Source organism: Glycine max, chromosome 9 (assembly GCF_000004515.6).
Source record: "Glycine max cultivar Williams 82 chromosome 9, Glycine_max_v4.0, whole genome shotgun sequence".
Classification (NCBI taxonomy): domain Eukaryota; kingdom Viridiplantae; phylum Streptophyta; class Magnoliopsida; order Fabales; family Fabaceae; genus Glycine; species Glycine max.
In genome coordinates this window covers 6,206,860-6,227,749 of record NC_038245.2, presented here as the reverse complement: position 1 = coordinate 6,227,749, position 20,890 = coordinate 6,206,860, and the positions used below count along the sequence as shown (strand labels likewise).

The window sequence follows — 20,890 nt, the reverse complement described above, 5'->3', positions numbered from 1 at the left end:
ACATTATCCGTTAGATAAATAGTATTGGTCCATATCTAACGCATATCATTATTAATCTTGATTTTATGTACCAAATTTTTTTTATTAATCTTGATTTTATTTTCTTCTTTATTTGAAATGAAGACCCTCTTTAACTCCATCGTGCAGTGTTATTATATATTCAACCGACCATCGTTTCAATTGGGGTATTGAGTTATTCATTTAGTCAATATTATTGATTAAAACAATTTAAATATATAAGTGATAAAAAATAACTGTTAAAAATTGAGTTGATTATATTTTCATAACACACTGCCATCAAGAAAAGAAAGTGAGGTAATAATCCACTCTATGTGGTGCAAATGGCAAAGTTGAAAGTTTTATCGTAGATTAAATTGAAATGTCAAATGATAAGTTTTATTTATACAATTTAATTGTATAATAAAATGTATAATAAGAGATAGAAAAAATATAAAATAAGATAATTAATGTAATAGAAAAAAAAAATATCAATAAAATATATTGTGTAAATTATATAATCTAAATTAAGTTTGTGGTTGAAATTATAATTTATGTTTCTTCCGGGAAGAATAATAATGACATGGGCTCAGAACAGCGTGTAAGACGATCATAACCTACATGATTATGATTTTGGCAGAGGCAACAGCGAAACGGAAAAAACTCACAAAAAGAAAGGATTTATATTTAAAAGAAATTTATACAGTGAAACTTTTATATAAATTTTAAACTTATTAACATAAAAGTGACCGAAGAATAACGTAGATTTTCTTTTGTAGATTGTGTAGTTTATAGATATAGGTAGATAAATAAACAGATAAATAGATGTAGAGGAAAAAAATAGATATAGTCAGATAAGAAAGTTGGTATAAATTGAGGGAAATGTTTATATTCTGTAGTTTATGCACAGAATACTAAGTTTAATTAAAAATATCAAATTTAAGTTCTAAATATGAAATTATTATCTTGTTGAAAAAAATTTTAAAAAAATATGATTATTTAAACTTTAAATATATGAAAGAAAAATTTCATTGTCTATAATATTTTTACTTAATTTGAATGGTATTACTTTCGAGAGAACTAAATAACTAATTTTATTAATTAAAATAATTTGTAATGGTATATTTGATTCGTATAAAATTTCTTTAAATCAGCAAAAGTCACTAATCATAAACTGAATTAGTCATTCTCATCCATAAAAAAACGGTGGTATACAAATAATGCAATGTCTTCTCTGACATGACTGATGATTGGGCCCCTTGCTGGTTGAAACATTTTCTATGTGTTCCTTTTATATGAGTTTTTTTTTTTTTTGAATAATCCTTTTATATGAGTTGGAGTAACATAAATTGCTGCGAAATCTCAGGATCAATTATTTTTGTGATGTAAATCAAGTATAAAATGGTGAAAACAGCCAGCCACCTATAGCCAATAAATATTTGTTGCAATTTATATTCATGTGAAGTTATTCTCCCACGCAAACATATATTAAATGATAAAAAAAAAAACTCTATTATTACTAAGTGTCAATCAGGTTAAGCCACTGATAGGTTCTCCAATTTCTTCGATGGGGGAGAAAATGGGAAAGAAAAAGTATTTTGTATCAAAAAATGATTAATTTAGTTTATTTTTTCTTTCTAAAAATAACTTTGAAAAATATTGGTTTACCAATAAGTAGTCATTACCTGTGATGCCCTCAAAGCTTTCGCTATCAGGACAATTTTGATTTCATCTCACAAGACAAAAATTATTCAAAATGTTGAACTGTGCAAGCAAATCGCATAAGTTCACCATTTCAAATGAATTTGAATCTTGAAAGCAAAAAGTTTTCGGCTAATAATGGAAAAGGTTCACAATAATTTCCAACAAAGCATAACTTTATATACATGAATTCAAATAAACGAGCGTCTATGCACCTTCATTATATCTCTTTTTCATTGACCGATGCACCTTCATTATTCTATCTCCCATATTTTAACACCTTTCATGTATATCTTATTCCTTTTTTTTCCAAAGGGGTAAGCAGAAAGTCTTTTGATTTGAATTAACGATCTACAATGTAACAGAAATGAAACACAACGTTTAACAAGCTTGTCTTTAAGTAAGAATTTGATTACAAAAATATTTTTAAATAAAAATAAGGTATAGAATATATGTCACAGTCATGCACTGGATCAACAGACACAAAGATGATCAGATGCATAACCTCAACATAAATACATGTCACATTAATTTGCTCTTTGGATTAATTAAAGACAAGCTAGGCTTAGGTTCTTGACGGTTCTTCTTCTGATCCACATGTCTCTGTATAATGTATCCCATCACAATATTAATAAAATAAAATAAAAAAGATTAGATTAATGGAGTGACATTGCATTAGGCATACCAAGTTACAATCGCATGACCATAAATAATCATATACAGAAAGTGACATATAATGTCAGGCGGCAAATTAAAAACAATGTAACAGTGTACGAAATTATATAGACATGTCTTCCTGTAACAATGTAACATAAATAGAGTGTCAGAGGTGGCCTCATATAACAAAGAAGGAGCTGCATATCCAGGAACAGTTTTAGAAACACAGAAATCTCTCGAGGGATTTCGCTGGACAACAAATTCATTAGTATATATGCTTAGGAGTTGAATTTTGAAGGAAAGGGAGGAGAGGGTAAAATTTTATTTTTAAATTAAAAGAGTTGTATGATTAACACATTAAATTTATTCTAATTTATCATTTTATATTTTTACTTTAAAAATTATGAAATTATAATATATTTATTAGACATGAAAAGTTTGTTATCCCCTCTCGTTTCTTCTAAAACTGAACTCTAACATACCTTTAGAAAGATGATTTGTTCATCTTATATTTATCTCCTTTTTTTCAAACTGAATTCCTTCTTGCAGAGAGTAAAATAATTTTCCCACAAAACTTTGGCTAGGAGCAAAAACAGTGAGTAAATAATATATGTATCCACAGTATAAAAAAAATCATACTATCATCCAATAAAAAATTGTCATATTTGATAAATTTATTATTTTTTATGATAATTATTTTAAAGGTTATACTTATTATAATTTCTAATTAGTTGATAGTATAAAACCTCTAAACTAATAGTACATAGGAATTATACTCAAAAAGATAACCAACTGCAATAAGATGTAATGGAAAATCTACATAATCTATGTTTACAGTCCTTCCTATCAAAGGATGAAATAGAGGTTAAGTAGACAATCTTGTTAACAAGATGCGGTGTAGCCAGCAGCCAGCAGCCAGCAGAAAGGGCTGTTCAATAGAGAAACAACTATCAACACACATGTAACGCTCACAAGACTGGAGATTCTAATGAAACATGTTAAATCTTACTTGCCATTATAGAGTTGTAGTTCATAGCTTCTAATTTTAGTTCAAAAACTTTTAACTGAATATACATTGACGGTTGTCATTTGGCTTATAACAATAATTATGAATTTAAAAAATTCTTCATTGAAAGTTGGCTTGACTTTGTAACCAAGCAAGTCAAGTGATTTACAATATTTACGCACCCTACTTCCAATTTAACTAGACACCCTTGGTATTACTAATAAATGATCATGTGGATGTTAATTGAAGTGAGTGCAGTACACTGGACCAGTGGGTGGGTGCACCTAAATGATAGTTAATAGCATAGGGAGATATGATACCAGCATGGCTCATAATGAGATGTTTTAAAAGTTAAATCTGAAGTTGCTTGTAAGGAAATCATAAATTACAACTAGAAATCGGCCAATATCAGAAGATTTTCCTAAAATATTTTTGGAATTGTGAATTGTTATTACTTGTAACCTTATTCTGTCTTAATATCCTCTGTGTAAATGCGTTTTTGGTCTTGTACTCCTGTCAATCGCTGCTCTTCTATGATATCCAGATGTTGGGTTTTAAGATTGATTATATATGGTGTATTTGATCTGATTGCAAGAACCACCAAAGTTAGAGTCTATAATTTGATCCAATTCGTGAAACTTTGTTAGTTGTGAAGCCAACTTATGTTTTTTCTTTGCCTGCAGGCAAAAAAATATAATAAATAATAAAGTGTAGAAACTAGAAGACTATATTATATGAGGCCAGAAAAATATCAAAACGTCTTACTCCTGCTTGAACTGATTTACTATTACCATTGTCTCCAAGGCAGAGAAATTGAGGAAACTGGGTTATAAAATCAGTAGTAGAATCATCTATAGAAGCTCTAGCCGGAAAATTCGTAGTCCCTATTATATGGTCAAATTGTATTTTCTTTGAATCTCATTTGAGTACGAACAGCCTGAAGTACATTTCATTATTCTTCATCACATACTTCTCTGGCATCATCCTTATCAGAGACTAACTTCGTGCTCAGGCAAGCCAAATCTTATAACTGGGGCAACTTGGCAACACTTCATGTTTCATAATTCACCCCTATCATTTACGACTAAACCTACCATACCGAAGTGTGCATTCTACTCTTGCTAGTTGCCAGTTCATAAATCAAAACAATCTCACCTTATACCAAGTTCCAGTGCCAATGTGCTTGAAAAATGAAAATTCTTATGAATTTAAATCAATACATTAAATCAATTTGCAATTGCATCAACAAGAATTTGCAACAATGATCAATTCACACAAGGTTACATGGAATCGAAATCAATACCACTGCCCAACAAATTATTCAGAAAAGTAAAACCAAAAGTGCATTAACCTAAGAATCAAAACAATCAACATATGCTGATTCTTAAGACGAGTGGGATCTATTCTCAACAGATTAATTCATAGTACCTATAAGGCTATAACTACTACTATCACTGCTAATGGCAGACCTTCATCAGCAAAAATTAGAACATTGGTCACATGAGGAGGCAATCAGATTGACTATTATCTTGAAAGGATATAAACATAACCATGATTTTCTCCTTTACCAAAAACAAAAATAAATAAGGCATGAATTGAAAGTCTGATGTGCATTTAAATTTTCAAGTCTTCAACAAATAAGAAAACAATACATGAAATCCTAGACAACAAAATCACAGAATTCTCAGGAATAAACATCCTCATTGATGTGAATTAAATTGCTAGCACACTTAATTGAGCTAGCTTACTGACCAGTTACCCTATGTTACGCATACAATAACTGAAGTTTCAAAATTTAACTCACGAGCAATGCAACACCGGAAAACAGTAATACAGTATGTATAATCATTCATTGACACACCACAACGATCAACACTTGATCATACATGGAAATATCACCGCATACAAAAGAAATATTTTGAGAATAAACAAGAAAAGCATTACATAAATACCCAAAATGAGGTAGCAATGGCCGATCAGAGTTCCCAAATATATGCTAGAACTAGAAAGCATAGAATTGAGTGACTAAATTCATTATTAAACAATCAAATGGCAATTGGCATATCATTTCAGATCCAAAATTCAGACAATTGCCATTTGAGTTATCAAAATAACAAATAGCACTCCAAGTTAACATAGTTGCAAGAGATGCATTCAGAGGAAGATAAATGGATAGCATTCAAAATGCTTCTGCAGAAACAAAGAAATCAACCAGAGAGTACAGAAATACCGCAAATGCAATCAGAGTGCAATAGAGGAATAAATCCAAAATCAAATGACCTACTTTCCCTATCACCCTGACAACTTTCAAAAGTTCCACAGAACAAAAGTAACAGGCAATTCAAGAGAATGATAACCTATCAGTTCACTTAACATAATATCGAACAACCTAAATTTGATCAGAGTCTAGCCCTCGCTTTGGAAAATACACCCACAATGTAGCAAAAGAACCCAACTTCTCCACACAAACAGTAGTTATTCTATTGAGTTCTGTAAAATCAATTGAGAACATAGATATTAAAGATATATCTAGAAAAAAATGGTCGATGAAAAAGGGGGAAAAACATCCTAAAATACATCACTTTAAGGGTTTTCAGGAGTGTCATGCTGCTGCTCAGTGTTATTGGCATCAGCTGGCTTCTCTTGATGCAGGACACGTCCTGTAAGAGCATCGACAGGGCGAGTATCACGTGGTCCACCTTTACGCCCCATTGCCACCATGGGCGGTGGGGGCAGCATTCCAGCTCGAAATAGAAGCCGCTCCACGGGCTCTGAAGGCTGAGCTCCAACAGAAAGCCAATACCTAAAGAAGAAAAGAGAAACCAACACTATCAGAAAAATGACCAGATGTTTCTCATCTCTGTCCCATTAACTCCACAAAGAAGATCCTAGGGTTTAATTAACAGTATCAGATCATACAACCAGAAACACTTCTATTCCTTCCTCAAAAACAACTAAATTTAATTCCGATCTTATAATTACTTTTCATTAACCATATTATCCACCAGCTTTGCCAATCTGCTATGGCTAACCGGGAGATATAAGGTGGGTTGGATGCATGGTTATTAAACTCTCAAATTAACTCGCTAATTCTTACGAGTTTATGAGTCCACTTACCCTCTGCGAGTTGACTCGTGTGTAAACTCTCTTTTTAGTAGACTCTATAAACTCTAAATAAACTCGGTAGACTCTTGAGTTTACCATCGAATCAACGAGTCAGTAAGTTAAAAAAAATTAGACCAAAATGTAAGTCATTTTGGATTGTTTTTCTATCTGTTTAGTATTCAACATACCTTCATATAGTGTATTGTTCCCAAATAAATAAAAAAATCACCTTTAATAACATCAAACTCTCGATGAGAATGATCTACCACTACTATAACTATTATCTAGTAGTTATGCATTATTAGACTTGGTTATTTAAGTATTATGAAATTTATGATTTATTATTTTGTTTTATTATATTGTTGAAATGTTTAATTGGTATGTTATTTGTAGACATTTTATTATTATTTTATATAAAGTGGACTCTTATGAGTCCTCAAGTTGAATCTACGAGTCGAGTCTATGGAACTCTCACGAGTTTACATAAACTCTCGAGTTTGATAACCATGGTTGGATGGCTAAGGGAAAAGGGAAGAGGGGAAAGGTAGTGGGTTCGATCCGCTCTGCTAACAAAAACTAACATTTGCCAATGAATAAAAAGGGAGTCTGCCTGACTTAGTGGAGTCTAGCTGGTCATTATTAGTGGAGTCTCTCCTCCCAACCATGTTTACATAGCTTACATTGCTTAACAGGACCAACAACTTGTGGGCAATCTTATTGAAATATCTACTTAGATATAATTCGATTCAATGATAATAAAAAAAGAATGTTCAAAATATACGATAGCAACGGTCAGTGATTGTTTACCCCCAAATTGACATAGAAAGAAAGAGTCACACTTACTTCACTCTGTCGAAGTTGAGACCCATTCTCTTGCCACCATCTTGACCTGTAAGCATCGATTAGAAGCGCGTATCAAATTAAATCATCTTTGAGAATTAGAAAATAAAAGGGGGAATAGTGAAGTGAGAAGGAACCTGGTAAGGGATTGTAGTAACCGAGAACTTCGAGGTGTTTGCCATCTCTTGGTGATCTGCTATCAGCGGCCATAACTCGATAGAAGGGTTTGTTCTTACACCCCAACCGGGATAGCCTAATCCTCACCACCATTTTCCAACCCCTCTTGTGTTCTTCCAAACCTGTTCGATCGTGGAGAGAAGAGAGAATCAGGCTCAACAATAGGGTTCTGGGTTTAGTTGCCAAACGACACTTCGTCGTTCTGGCTATGTGTCGTTCACTACTTTTGCGCGGAACGACGACGTATCCGGCTGCTGGTGATGGAAATTAAAAAAATAAGTAAAAAAAAATTGAATATGTCACATAAATAAAATCGTGTTAATCGTATGTTTGCGTACGACTCAAATTGTATTGATGATTATTTCTCCCCTAAATTATATTAATTATTCTCAAATTTCATGAAATTACGTAACTTTTCATTTTCTTACATTTATCACATTTTTTTTTATCATATGTTAGGAGGTGTTAGTCTAATGTATAAAAAATGTTGATAAAATAATTTTGAAACAATCAAGAGGTTAGGATTCATTTGGTAGAGTGAGAAGAAATAAAATGAAAATAAATTAAGAAGGTAAAAAAAGGTATAAAAAAACTTTCTTAAAATAATTCTTTTTTATTCTCATGGATATTCTCTTTTAAAGATAATCATATTTGATACACTTTCAAATACTAAATATGAACGTATTTTTCAACAAAAATTTTAATGTAAATTCACCATTTTATGATATATTGATTCCTAACTTTAATATGATTATTTCAAAAAATGCATTATGTTTTAATTTAAATAATAAAGTATAACCTCTCTGAATATGTGAATATTGCATTATTCTTTCCTCCTATGTTAAAAAATATAGTTTTCTCTCCTAACAAATTCAAATATATGATACTTTACTCCTTTAAATTAAAATTTGATATTTTAAAAAATAATAATTCTTAAAACACATCGTTCTCCTCTCTCTTTAAATAATGAGAAAGGTCTCTGTATGATACTTCAATACCACCCCAACACTCACTTTACAAAAAAATTCCTAGATTTAGTTGCGTGAATATTAACATTAATACCCGTGAATGTCCACAGTCATACAAGTCTAGTGTTTAAATTAATATTCAAAATTGATAAATGAAATAAATAATGTTAGTTAAAAATATGACAGTAATTAAATTAAAACCCCATTCAAAAGTATTTTATAAAACATAATCATAAGACATAAAAAATAGAAGTTAAAAATATTTTGCAAGCATAAGTAACGTGATTTTTTTTTCTTGAATTAAGGAAGCATGATATATTTCTAAGTAACATGATTTTTTTTGTTGTTGTTGAACTAAGGAATGTGATTTATTTATTAGCAAATTAAGATTATGGAATCTGTTTTTTTTTTTTTTTGAATTAAGGAATGTAGTGTTGTTGGTACTAAGGTACCTATATCTACACATGTACTTGTTAAAATTTGTGGATAATTACTCATACCTTGTTGAATCAAGCGTTTATCACTAGGTCAAAAGTTATAACGGTTAACAAAAGACAACTTTAGTTCCTTAAAGATTCTTAAAGTCGCATCAAGTTGAAGGACGTGTGATCATTATAGGTGTCATGGGATGAGATGTTAAGCCCATCAAATCCATATGAGACGATGGATGGTTAGATGTTAAACTAACAATCTCTCCCCGGTGGTATCACAGTGAAGTCATAGATTCAAACTTATGACCTTACTTTGATATCACTTGTTGGATCGAGTGCTTACCATTAGGCTTAATTGTTAGCAATAACATGACTTTATTTCCTTAAAGATTTGCAAAATTTCGTCTATCTCAATGGGTTCTTGCGCCCATTATAGGCCATATCGGGTGCGATGTTAAGCCCATCAAATCCACATGAGATATTGAATGTTAAGTTAACATTTCTCACCTTTTTGCGTGCTTCTTGACTAGGTATTGTCTTGTAATCACAATCTCAAATCAAACCATTAGTAGCTTAAGTATAGAAGACTTAGAATTTGCTTTTTGATAGTTTGTTGTCATTAAACTCAACTTTAGAAAGAGTTTTGTTTCAAAAAGTTATGCACATTTGTTCTAATAAATCTTTGGTCCACAACTGTATACTACTTTATTTAGGATGAGTGAAACATTTGACTTACTATGTAAATGTTCAAATTGTGAAATACCTTTATTTGAAACCATGTGATTTTTAGAATAATGAGATTTGAATGTATTTTGAAAATTGTTAAGGATTATGAGATTTAAAAAAAATGAAACATTATATTATTTCATAAAACAATGTGTCTATCCATAAAAATTGTAATTGGAAAATGATAAGAAACGGGAAACACACAATATTTAATAGGCAACTAGATTGTTACAAATGATAAGTAATTGGAAAACACAATGAATGGCATGATGTGCCCTTGACCTCATTTTTTTTAAAATGAATCACTACAAATCAAAATTATAAATACCAAATTATATTGCTTATACAACACCTTTTGAATATTATTTTGTCTTTGTTACGATAATTATTGTATTCGTTTTTATTTCATTTTTTGTTTATTACATACACCATTTTTTACAACCCTCATAAATATAAAGAATATGGTCATTACATTATAATCGACTTAGACTATGTCGTCTTAACAAAAGATAAACAAACATCAATCTCTACATTTATTCATCATTATTGACAGAAATTAAAGAAGGGGAACAAAATGTGTAGTAAATTGCACTTCTGAAAGAAAAGAGATGAAAATGGTGGTTCTGGAAAGTGAATCTAATTATGAGGTGATAAGAGGTGGTAGATTGAAAACAAAGCAACCAAATAACAGTTTTTCTCAAGATGACATTGTTTTCATCAAGGAAGTGACTAATGTGAAAGAGGACAAAGTTAGGATTATTTTTAAGGGTATTGGTCCACAACCGTTCTTGAAAAATATATTCAAAATGGTGAAGGATTCTAATACAAACCCAATTGTGTCACGGGGTGAAGCTAGCTCTTCTGAAAGGGAAGAGATAAAAATAATGGTTCCTGAAGGTGAATTCAATCATGAGGTAATAGGAGGTGGTAGATTGAAAGCAAAGCAATCAAACAATGTTGGTTCTCAAGATGACATTGTTTTCATCAAGGAAGCGACTAATGTGAAAGGTGACAAAACTATGATTATTTTTAAAGGGATTGATCTATAATCGTTCTTGAAAAAACATATTCAAAATGGTGGAGGATCCAAATACAGGCTCAATTGTGACATGGGGTGAAGCTTGTCACAATTTTGTAATTTGGGACTTTTCACTAGTTTTACAAAATCCTTCTTCCCAAGTACTTCAAGCATGATAACTTCTCCATCTTCCTATGCCAATTCTCCAATTTCTTGTTTTTTTTTCTTTACATATTGCATTCACTATTAATTTCAATGCTTAAGAGTTTTCACTTTTTTAAAAAAATTGTTTATTTTAAGCTTTTACAAAATGTAAAATATAAATATTAATTTTAGGAAAAACACAAAACATTAAACCTTAACTTGCACTTAATTTGTGAATTTGTACTTAAATGTTGAGTGTTTGTTTCATGCTTGGCAATAACAAGTTGTGTTAGTAAGTTGCTTTTTGCATAAGTAAAATTATTCTAAAGTAGCAATTAGGAAAAGAAAAGGAAGAGAGAGAAAGTTACAAGTATAATAAGTGATATAATTAAAAAAATAAAAATTAATTGAGATTAAAAACTAGATAGAAGAGAAAATGAGTTTAAAGGTGTATACTTGTTGTTTATTTTTAGATTACACAATTATAATTAAAAGTTTTTTTAAAAAACATATTGTTGAAAGATGAAATTATTTATAAATAGAAAATTACAAAGATAAATTCCCTTTTTAGCTTATCTTAACAAAGCAATAATTTGTTTTATTAGGCTTAAATATGTTATTGATCTTTGAAACATAGTAGCATTTTACTTTTGGTTCCTAGATTCTTTTTCTTGACTTTTGGTCTTATACAATTTTTTTTATAGTGTTGGTCCTTAATATTTTGTTTTTGTTCTTTTAACATATTTATTTATTGATTTTAGTCCCTATAATATTTTTTTCATTTTGAATTAGTCTCTTTGAAAATATTTGATAGGAACTAAATGCAAATGACCAACATATTATAAGGACTAAAATAAAAAATAGATTGATTAAAAAGATCAACACAAAATACCAAAGACCAAACAAAAAAAAGGACTTTTATAAGGACCAAAAGTGAAGCAAATTTTTTTAGGGACCAAAAGCAAAAATGACAATATTTCAAGGACCACAACACACATTCAAGGCTTTTTATTACTTTTAAAAAAAAAAACTGAGTTATTATTTTTGAAATTTAAATAAGTAACCATGTAATTAATAATTTGATACTCTCAAAAATTAATTTGTATGAGTATTGATTTTTACCAATTAAAAGCACACAATTATGTAGGGCTATATATTATATTAAAATTGAATTTCTGTAGTGGTAACTTTGGTGTTTATCTTTATTTTCATTGTATATGGGTTTAGGAAGGTTGATTTATAGTATTAGGAGTTTGCACACGAAAGATTTTAGGGTGGAAGAGGCATTTGTTGAATAATATCACAAATAATAAGTTGTGTAATTAACAACTTCAAAATAGAGCATTCATGTCCATGAAGTATGGCCTGAAAAGTAAACTTTAGGAGCTTAAGAAGGAGCAAAGCATGTTATCATCGGTGATTATGAAACTCACACAACAACACGAGGATTCACATGTTCAAATGACCAATGTTGAGGAGAGGTTCAGTGTGTTGAGTTAAAGCAACATCAAATATTGGCTTTCCTCACAAAAATGGTTCAAAGGTTTGATAGTGTTGAGAAATTAATGCAAGAGGTGAAGCAAGAAGATGGACTTGATAGGCCCAACATGGTTAAGGGACACAAATTGTCAAGCACGAACACCACCCCAAATGTTGGTTATGAACAACAAGGTTGTACAAAATAATCTCTTGTTTGAGATTGGGTCTATGACTATCATCTATCGTCCCATGAAAGATTATTTATGCAAATATTTACAAGGGTTAAAGATTAATGATTATGATGTGTCACATGCATATGATGTTCTGTTAGAAGGAGACTTTAGGTGAGGATATAAATGTGAATGACTCAAATATCTATAACTTTTTCAGTCTTTTGGGTTTGAAATTTTTGTCCCATTGAGTTTTCTTTCATATAATTGTGTTTTTATAGGTTGCAACTTACAACGTGGAATTTATGTTGATATTCTATTACAATAAAATGATATAGGGCTAAAATATGTAAGACTTGATTGATTGCTCAAATAAATTTTATAAAATCAAGGAGAATTTTTTTGATTTTGTTTTGGTTGAGTCTAAGTTATACGCTGATAATGTTTTGTAATTCAATTTTCCTAACTTTTGTGTGGGTAGATTTTGGTTTTCCCAACTTCTATAAAGTCATTTACCAGACTATTAATATATGAGCCTTTCATATGACATAACAAATAATTTGTTTGTTGCTATTACGTAATATGGTTAAATGACTATATTTATCCTTTATCTTTTTTTGTGTGCAATTTGGACCTTTATCTTTTAAAAAGGTCACCTTGATCTTTTATTTTATTTATTTTGTTCAAATGATCCATCATCTTTTAAAAAGTTCACTTTGATTATTTATCTTATTTAAGAGGTTCAAAATGGTCATTCAATTATTAAAATATATTCAAAATGGTCGTGTATCTTTTAAAAAGTTCCACTTTAATCCTTTGGTTCATGAAGATTTATGTCATTTGTGCTTGGAACATACAAAAAATTGCGATCCATGTTATGTGTGATTGCAAATAGGTTAAACAAGTATGAAAATTATTTTTGGTCCTCTTATACTAACCCTTCTTGCATTAACATCTTATCATTCTTTTGGATTTGAACAATAGATTTAAAATTATACACTAGTTTTTTTGTTTTTTTCAATAACTATAATTATTTCATGATAAATTCAATGACATGTTTAAATGTGATATAATAATAAGCCTATACTATAAAGGAGTGGTCAGGGTAGAAAATTTATAAGAGGGCTATTAAGTTACGTGGATGACGAAATTAAAGGTTGTTAAATTATGTGTGTACATGCTTGCTTCTAGCTTTATGTTTAACTTGTTTCAGAAGACAACATTGTAATGTCCCATTAAGCTGTCTTATCTCTAAGCCTTGTATTGTGTATATATGTATGTGTGTTAAAGTTAATAAAGCTAAGTGAGGTTACTTTTCAACTCACTAAATATCAAAGCTTTTCAAGTTGGTATCAGAGCCTGGTTCCGCCGTCCGCCACCGTCCGCCGCTGTCGCCGCCGTCATCTTCTCCGGCGAGACCAGGGTTAGGATCGCCGGAAAAGCGCGACCAAAACCCTGCAAAACGCGCCGTCATCGGAGCTTCCACGCGCCTCCACGCGCGGTTATAGCTTCGTGTCTCTTCCGGCGCGTGTAGTTCACGCGCCGCCGTGCCGTCATCGGAATCTTGTCCGAGTTGCTCCAGCAGCCTCGTCGGCACCTCGTGGCTGCCTTCCAAGTGGTGGTTTTCTGTTTTGACAAGCTTGTGTGGTAGCTTGTGCTTAGTTCTACCCTTTTTCCGTTAGGGTTTCTGTCATTGATCAAAAATGACTTCTGCTGGACCTACTTTTTCTTTTTCTGGAACTCCGACTATCACAACTGCGAAACTAAACTGAAAGAACTATTTGTCCTGGTCTGCTTCAGTTGAGCTGTGGTTCCTTGGCCAAGGATACCATGATCATTTGGAAAAGGGTATTGATACTGTTCCAAGTGACAGAAAATCTGAGTGGGAGAAGCTGGATTATCAGCTATGTGCTGTCTTGTGGCAATCAATCGAGGCGGATGTTTTGGAGATCCTTAGATCGTTCAAAACATGTTGTTCTTTTTGGAAGAAGGCCAGAGAAATCTTTGCCAATGATATTCAGAGTTTGTTTGATGCAACTATGAAGGTCACAACCCTCAAACAAACCAGCCACGACATGATTGCACACATAGGAAAAGCTCGGGCTGCAGTGGAAGAGTTGAAGAGGTTTCTTGTAGCTGATTCGCTGGAGGAAGTGAATAAAAAGTTGGATAAGTTCTATATGGTTCTTATCTTGAGGAGTCTTCATTCAGATTTTGATCATGTGCGTGATCAAGTTATTGCTGGAGATCAAGTACCATCGATGGATTCTCTCATCACTAGGCTACTTCGGGTGCCCCATGTGCTGAAAGAAGAAAATCCAGTTGACACGATGGAAACATCAGCCATGGTTGCAACTCGTGGGAGAGGGGGAGGCCGTAACAGTAGAGGAGGTCAGAGTGGTAGAGGTGGACGTCCTCAATGCTCTTATTGCAAGAGGATGGGTCACACTCAAGAGAATTGCTATTCTCTACATGGCTTTCCTGATAAAGTAGCCAAGGTGGCTTAGACAGAAAAATCAGAGTCCAAGTTCTCTGATGAAGAGTACCAAGAGTATTTGAAGCTGAAATCTGAAAAATCCAGCAGTCAAGCCTCATCTTCCTCTGTACCATGTTACTCGACGGCATGTATTTCTCAATCTATTGACGGTCCCAATCCTTGGATTCTTGATTCAGGTGCCTCTGATCATATTTCTGGTAATAAGTCCTCTTTTTCATCCATTTCTTTTCCAAAAATTTCTCACCTTGTTACTGTAGCTAATGGTTCCAAAGTTGCAGCTCAAGGAAGCGGTCAAGTTTCTTTATCATCCTCATTAAAGTTGGACTCTGTTTTGTTTATTCCTCAATGTCCCTATAATCTAATTTCATTGAGTCAGTTAACTCGTTCTTTAAATTGCTCAGTAACCTTTACAGCTAATTCTTTTGTTATTCAGGAACATGGCACGGGTCGATTGATTGGAGAAGGACGTGAATCAAGAGGGCTTTACTACTTGAAATCCAATGTTTCTGTTTCCTGTTTTGCAACTTCAAATCCCAAACTTTTGCATAATCGTCTAGGTCACCCAAGTTTACCAAAGCTGAAAATGATGGTCCCTAGTCTGAAGAATCTTCGAGTCCTAGAGTGTGAGTCTTGTCAACTAGGAAAACATGTTAGGTCTTCATTCCCACAAACTGTTCAAAGATGTAATTCAGCTTTCTCTACCATTCATTCTGATATTTGGGGACCAAGCCGTGTTACATCTTTTGGTTTTCGATATTTTGTAACCTTTATTGATGAATTCTCTAGATGTACTTGGGTTTATTTAATGAAAGATAGATCAGCACTTTTGCCTATATTTGTGTCCTTCCTAAATGAGATTGAAAACCAATTTGGAAAAACAATTAAGATCTTTAGAAGTGATAATGCCAAAGAGTATTTCTCTCATGATGTTACTTCCCTTTTATCTTCAAAAGGCATTCTACATCAATCTACTTGTCCCCATACACCACAACAAAATGGTATAGCAGAACGGAAAAATCGTCATCTTCTTGACACCGCACGCTCACTAATGTTAGCATCTCATGTTCCTACACACCATTGGGGGGATGCGGTGCTCACTGCTTGTTTCTTGATTAATAGAATGCCTTCATCTTTCCTTGAAAATCAAATCCCTCACTCAATTATTTTTCCTCATGATCCTTTATTCCATGTTCCACCTAAAGTGTTTGGCTGTACTTGTTTTGTTCATGATCTTTCTCCTGGTTTAGACAAACTTTCTGCCTGGGCAATCAAGTGTGTCTTTGTAGGTTATTCTCGTCTTCAAAAGGGTTACAAATGTTACTCTCCATCTACCAGACGATACTATATGTCTGCAGATGTAACCTTCTTTGAAGATACACCATTTTTCTCACCATCTACAGACCATTCCTCTTCCATCCAGAATGTTCTTCCTATTTCCTCTCCTTGTCCCCTAGGTATCTCACACCAAAATGTCAATGAAATTTCACTTTCTCCACCACATCCGACTGAAGTTGCTTCTCCACCTCTTCTTACACATGAACACAGGACACAGACAGTTGGTTCTCCAATACCTGAAGCCTCTCCTCATGATTCTCATTCTTCTTCAATCAATCCTCAAGCCATGGATCCTGCTTCCTCACCTTCGTCTGATTCAGACTGGCCCATTGCCATCCGAAAAGGTACTCGATCCACTCGTAATCCTCATCCTATCTATAATTTTTTAAGTTATCATCGTTTGTCTCCTTCATATTCTTCCTTTGTATTCTCTCTATCTTCGCATTTTGTTCCTTCTAATACTCATGAGGCACTTAGTCATCCTGGATGGAGACAGGCTATGATTGATGAAATGCAGGCTCTTGAGCATAATGGTACTTGGGAACTTGTTTCTCTTCCCCCTGGCAAGAAGACTGTGGGTTGTAGGTGGGTCTACGCAGTTAAAGTTGGTCCTAATGGTGAGGTTGATCGGCTTAAGGCTAGATTAGTCGCTAAAGGCTACACTCAGATATATGGCCTTGACTATTGTGACACTTTCTCTCCGGTAGCTAAGATCACTACTGTTCGTTTGTTCCTTGCTATGGCTGCCATGCGTCATTGGCCTCTTCATCAGCTTGATATTAAAAATGCCTTTCTTCATGGTAACCTTGAGGAGGATATTTATATGGAGCAACCTCCTGGGTTTGTTGCTCAGGGGGAGTATGGTCTTGTGTGTAAGTTGCGTCGATCTCTCTATGGTTTGAAGCAATCTCCTCGGGCTTGGTTTGGTAAATTCAGTCATATTGTTCAACTTTTTGGGTTGAAACATAGTGAAGCCGATCATTCTGTTTTTTATTGTCAATCATCCCCTGGAAAATGTGTTTATTTGATAGTATATGTTGATGATATAGTGATTACAGGGAATGATGCTACTAAGATTGTCCAGCTAAAGGAGCATTTATTCAGTCATTTTCAGACCAAAGACCTGGGATATTTGAAGTACTTTCTTGGTATTGAGGTGGCTCAGTCAGGAGATGGTGTTGTGATCTCACAGAGGAAGTATGCCCTTGACATTTTGGAGGAGACAGGCATGCAAAATTGCAGACCTGTTGATAGCCCCATGGATCCAAATCTGAAGCTCATGGCAGATCAGAGTGATATTTATCCTGACCTTGAGAGATATAGAAGACTTGTGGGAAAACTTATTTATCTCACCATTACAAGACCTGATATCTCCTTTGCTGTTGGTGTGGTTAGTCAGTTTATGCAAAGTCCTCATGTCGATCATTGGAATGCCGTTATGCGTATTCTTAGATATATAAAGAGAGCTCCTGGTCAAGGATTACTATATGAAGACAAGGGTAATATGCAAGTATCTGGATATTGTGATGCAGATTGGGCTGGTTGTCCTATTGATAGGAAATCTACCTCAAGTTACTGTGTTTTCATTGGAGGGAATCTTATCTCTTGGAAAAGCAAGAAACAGACTGTTGTTGCTCGATCCAGCGCAGAGGCTGAGTACCGATCTATGGCTTTGGTCACATGTGAACTTATGTGGATTAAGCAACTTCTTCAAGAATTGAAGTTTTGTGAAGTTGCACGAATGAAGTTATTTTGTGACAATCAGGCAGCCCTCCACATTGCGTCCAATCCAGTCTTTCATGAGAGGACCAAACACATAGAGATTGATTGTCACTTCATTCGAGAAAAATTATTGTCCAAGGAGATTACCACTGAGTTCATCAATTCTAATGATCAGCCAGCAGACATTTTGACTAAGTCCTTAAGGGGAACTAGGATTCAGTTTATATGTTCCAAGCTTGGTGCATATGATTTATATGCTCCAGCTTGAGGGGGAGTGTTAAATTATGTGTGTACATGCTTGCTTCTAGCTTTATGTTTAACTTGTTTCAGAAGACAGCATTGTAATGTCCCATCAAGCTGTCTTATCTCTAAGCCTTGTATTGTGTATATATGTATGTGTGTTAAAGTTAATAAAGCTAAGTGAGGTTACTTTTCAACTCACTAAATATCAAAGCTTTTCAAGTAAGGTGACATTCACAAAAATATTGTATCGAGCGGATGATGAATATAGTCGTATAAAGAAAACATGATTGACCTTAGCACATAAGACAAACATTAATTTAATCAGAAAAGTGCAAAAGGGAACAATATGTTTGACATTTTTTATTCCAAAAGATAGGAAAAATATATATGACACATACAACTTGAACAATATTAAAGAAAGAAAAAAGTATGTGTGATGAGAGGAAAAAAGTCTAATAACCAATAGACAAAAAAGAAAAAAATCTAGAAAAAACTCAAGGGTTTGAGTGAGATTGTTTAATAGATATTTTATACTAAAAAGTATGATGAAATCCTTCTTAAAAAATAATTATTCAAAATTTCTATATTTTTGAATATCAAAAGACTTTTTATAAGTTATAAAAAATCTTAATTGAATGTCATCGGATTTTGTTGTCCTCCTTAAAAAATCTTAAAAGTCTTTATCATAAAACTTATTTATACCATTTAAAATTTTCTATTAAATACTACAAGACTTTTTTTTTTATAAAATCCTTTAAAATCATAATCCAATACACCGCGTGATTCTCCCTTGGTAAGATCAATAAATACCGTCATCAAGTAAAATAAGCAATAAGCTATATGAAACTAATACTAATTGATATGAATAAGTGTATAATATTTTTTTTGGCTTAAATATATTTTTGGTCCCTTTATTTTTCAAAATCTGCAATTTTGGTTTCTTTATCTAAAAACGAGACATTTAATTTTCATATTTTTCAAAATCTATAATTTTAGTCTCTATATTTTAAAATAGAGACATCTAATCCTTCAATTTTATAAAATCCACAATTTTAATCATTTTATCAAATTTAAAAAATATTGATTAGTAAGAAATTAATATGATGTGACCCAAATTTAATGACACGACACATAATTATTTGTTTAATATAGTCAATGTTAATCTCTTAGTTGTCACACTTTCATTTTGACAAAAGGATTAAAACAACATATTTTTTTAAAAGTAAAAGACTAAATGTTTATATTCTAAAATAAAAGACTAAAATTGTGAATTTTAAAAATAAAAGTACTAGATGTTTTTATTTTAATTGAGAAGACCAAATTTTAAAAAATAAGTGAACCATAATTATATTTAAACTTTTTTTTAAGTGAGGAAGTGAAAGAGTAATGAACACATAGTAAATACCTAAGGACTTTTGTATATATTATAAAAATATTTAATACATAAATCACTAAGACCGTATACTTGCAATATAATTTTCATAAGTTAACAATACAATTACATCATTATTTCAGTTTAAAATATTGTGTAATTTGATTTTTTTTCAAAATTTATTTTTTATGCATAAAAAATAAATCACTTCATCTTTTTAATTATGTTTACTTGAGTTGATCAATATTATCCTTACTTTGTACGAGAAATTTTGACTATCATATTTAAGAAAATGATTTCTACTTTATATATATATATATATATATATATATATATATATATATATATATATATATATATTAAGATTAAGTTAAGATAAGATTAAAATTAATATTAAGAATATTATTATTATTAAGATAAGACTGTATTTATTTTAATGTAAAATTATTTATTTGATCTTTATAGTTGTATGATTTTTATCTTTGTAGTTTTATAGTTTGAAAGTGATTTTTTTAGTCCCTATAATTTATATTTTAATTCTCTTTTAGTCCCTATAGTTAAAAAGAATTTTTTTAGTTCTTATAGTTTGAAAGTGATCTTTTTAGTGTTTATAATTTGTATTTTAATTACCTTTTAGTTCTTACTACAAAAAATATATAAAAATAATTAGTTACAAATTAATTATAAATTATCAACTATTTTTTATTATAAATTATCTTGCGATAAATTAGTTACAAATTACTTATTAATATTTTTATAGTTAATTGTAATGGATAATATTACTCATATTTTGATAATAAGGACTAAAAAAAAGTTAAAATATAAAGTTTAGAGACTAAAAAGATCACTTTTAAACTATGGTAACTAAAAGAAAATTAAAATGTAAATTATAAGGACTAACTTTCAAACTACACTGACTAAAAGAAAAATAAAATACAAACTATATAAACTAAAAAATTACTTTCAAACAATAAAAACTAAAAAAATAAAAATATTAAAACTATACAAATCAAATAAATAATTTAATCTTATTTCCTTCATTTGTGTTAAACTTTCTTATTGTTGAGGATGTATTTCTATTTGATTCTCATGTTGAGGTAATATTTTTTTTTATGCTGTTGAGGTAACATAATCTTGGGTTTGGGGTGTTTCTTGTCTAATCCATTCTTACCCCGGTTACTTTTATATACATTAAGATGAGATTAAGAAGTTTTTGAAGCAAGAGTAAGAGGAGATATTAAGATTAAGATTTTTAATTAAAAATTTAAAAATAAACAAAGAGAGGGGAATGTTTGTTTTTTG

The 20,890-nt window shown here is 31.7% G+C and overlaps 1 protein-coding gene across 1 annotated transcript; it reads right to left on the bottom strand.

Moving 5' to 3' along the window:
• Positions 1-5,754: 5,754 nt before the first annotated feature.
• On the bottom strand, positions 5,755-7,682 carry LOC100499851 (uncharacterized). Its single transcript, NM_001249975.2, is given in 3 exon segments — positions 5,755-6,164; positions 7,310-7,355; positions 7,444-7,682. Coding segments are annotated over 3 exon segments (399 nt in total). The 5' UTR covers positions 7,577-7,682; the 3' UTR covers positions 5,755-5,944.
• Positions 7,683-20,890: the final 13,208 nt, after the last annotated feature.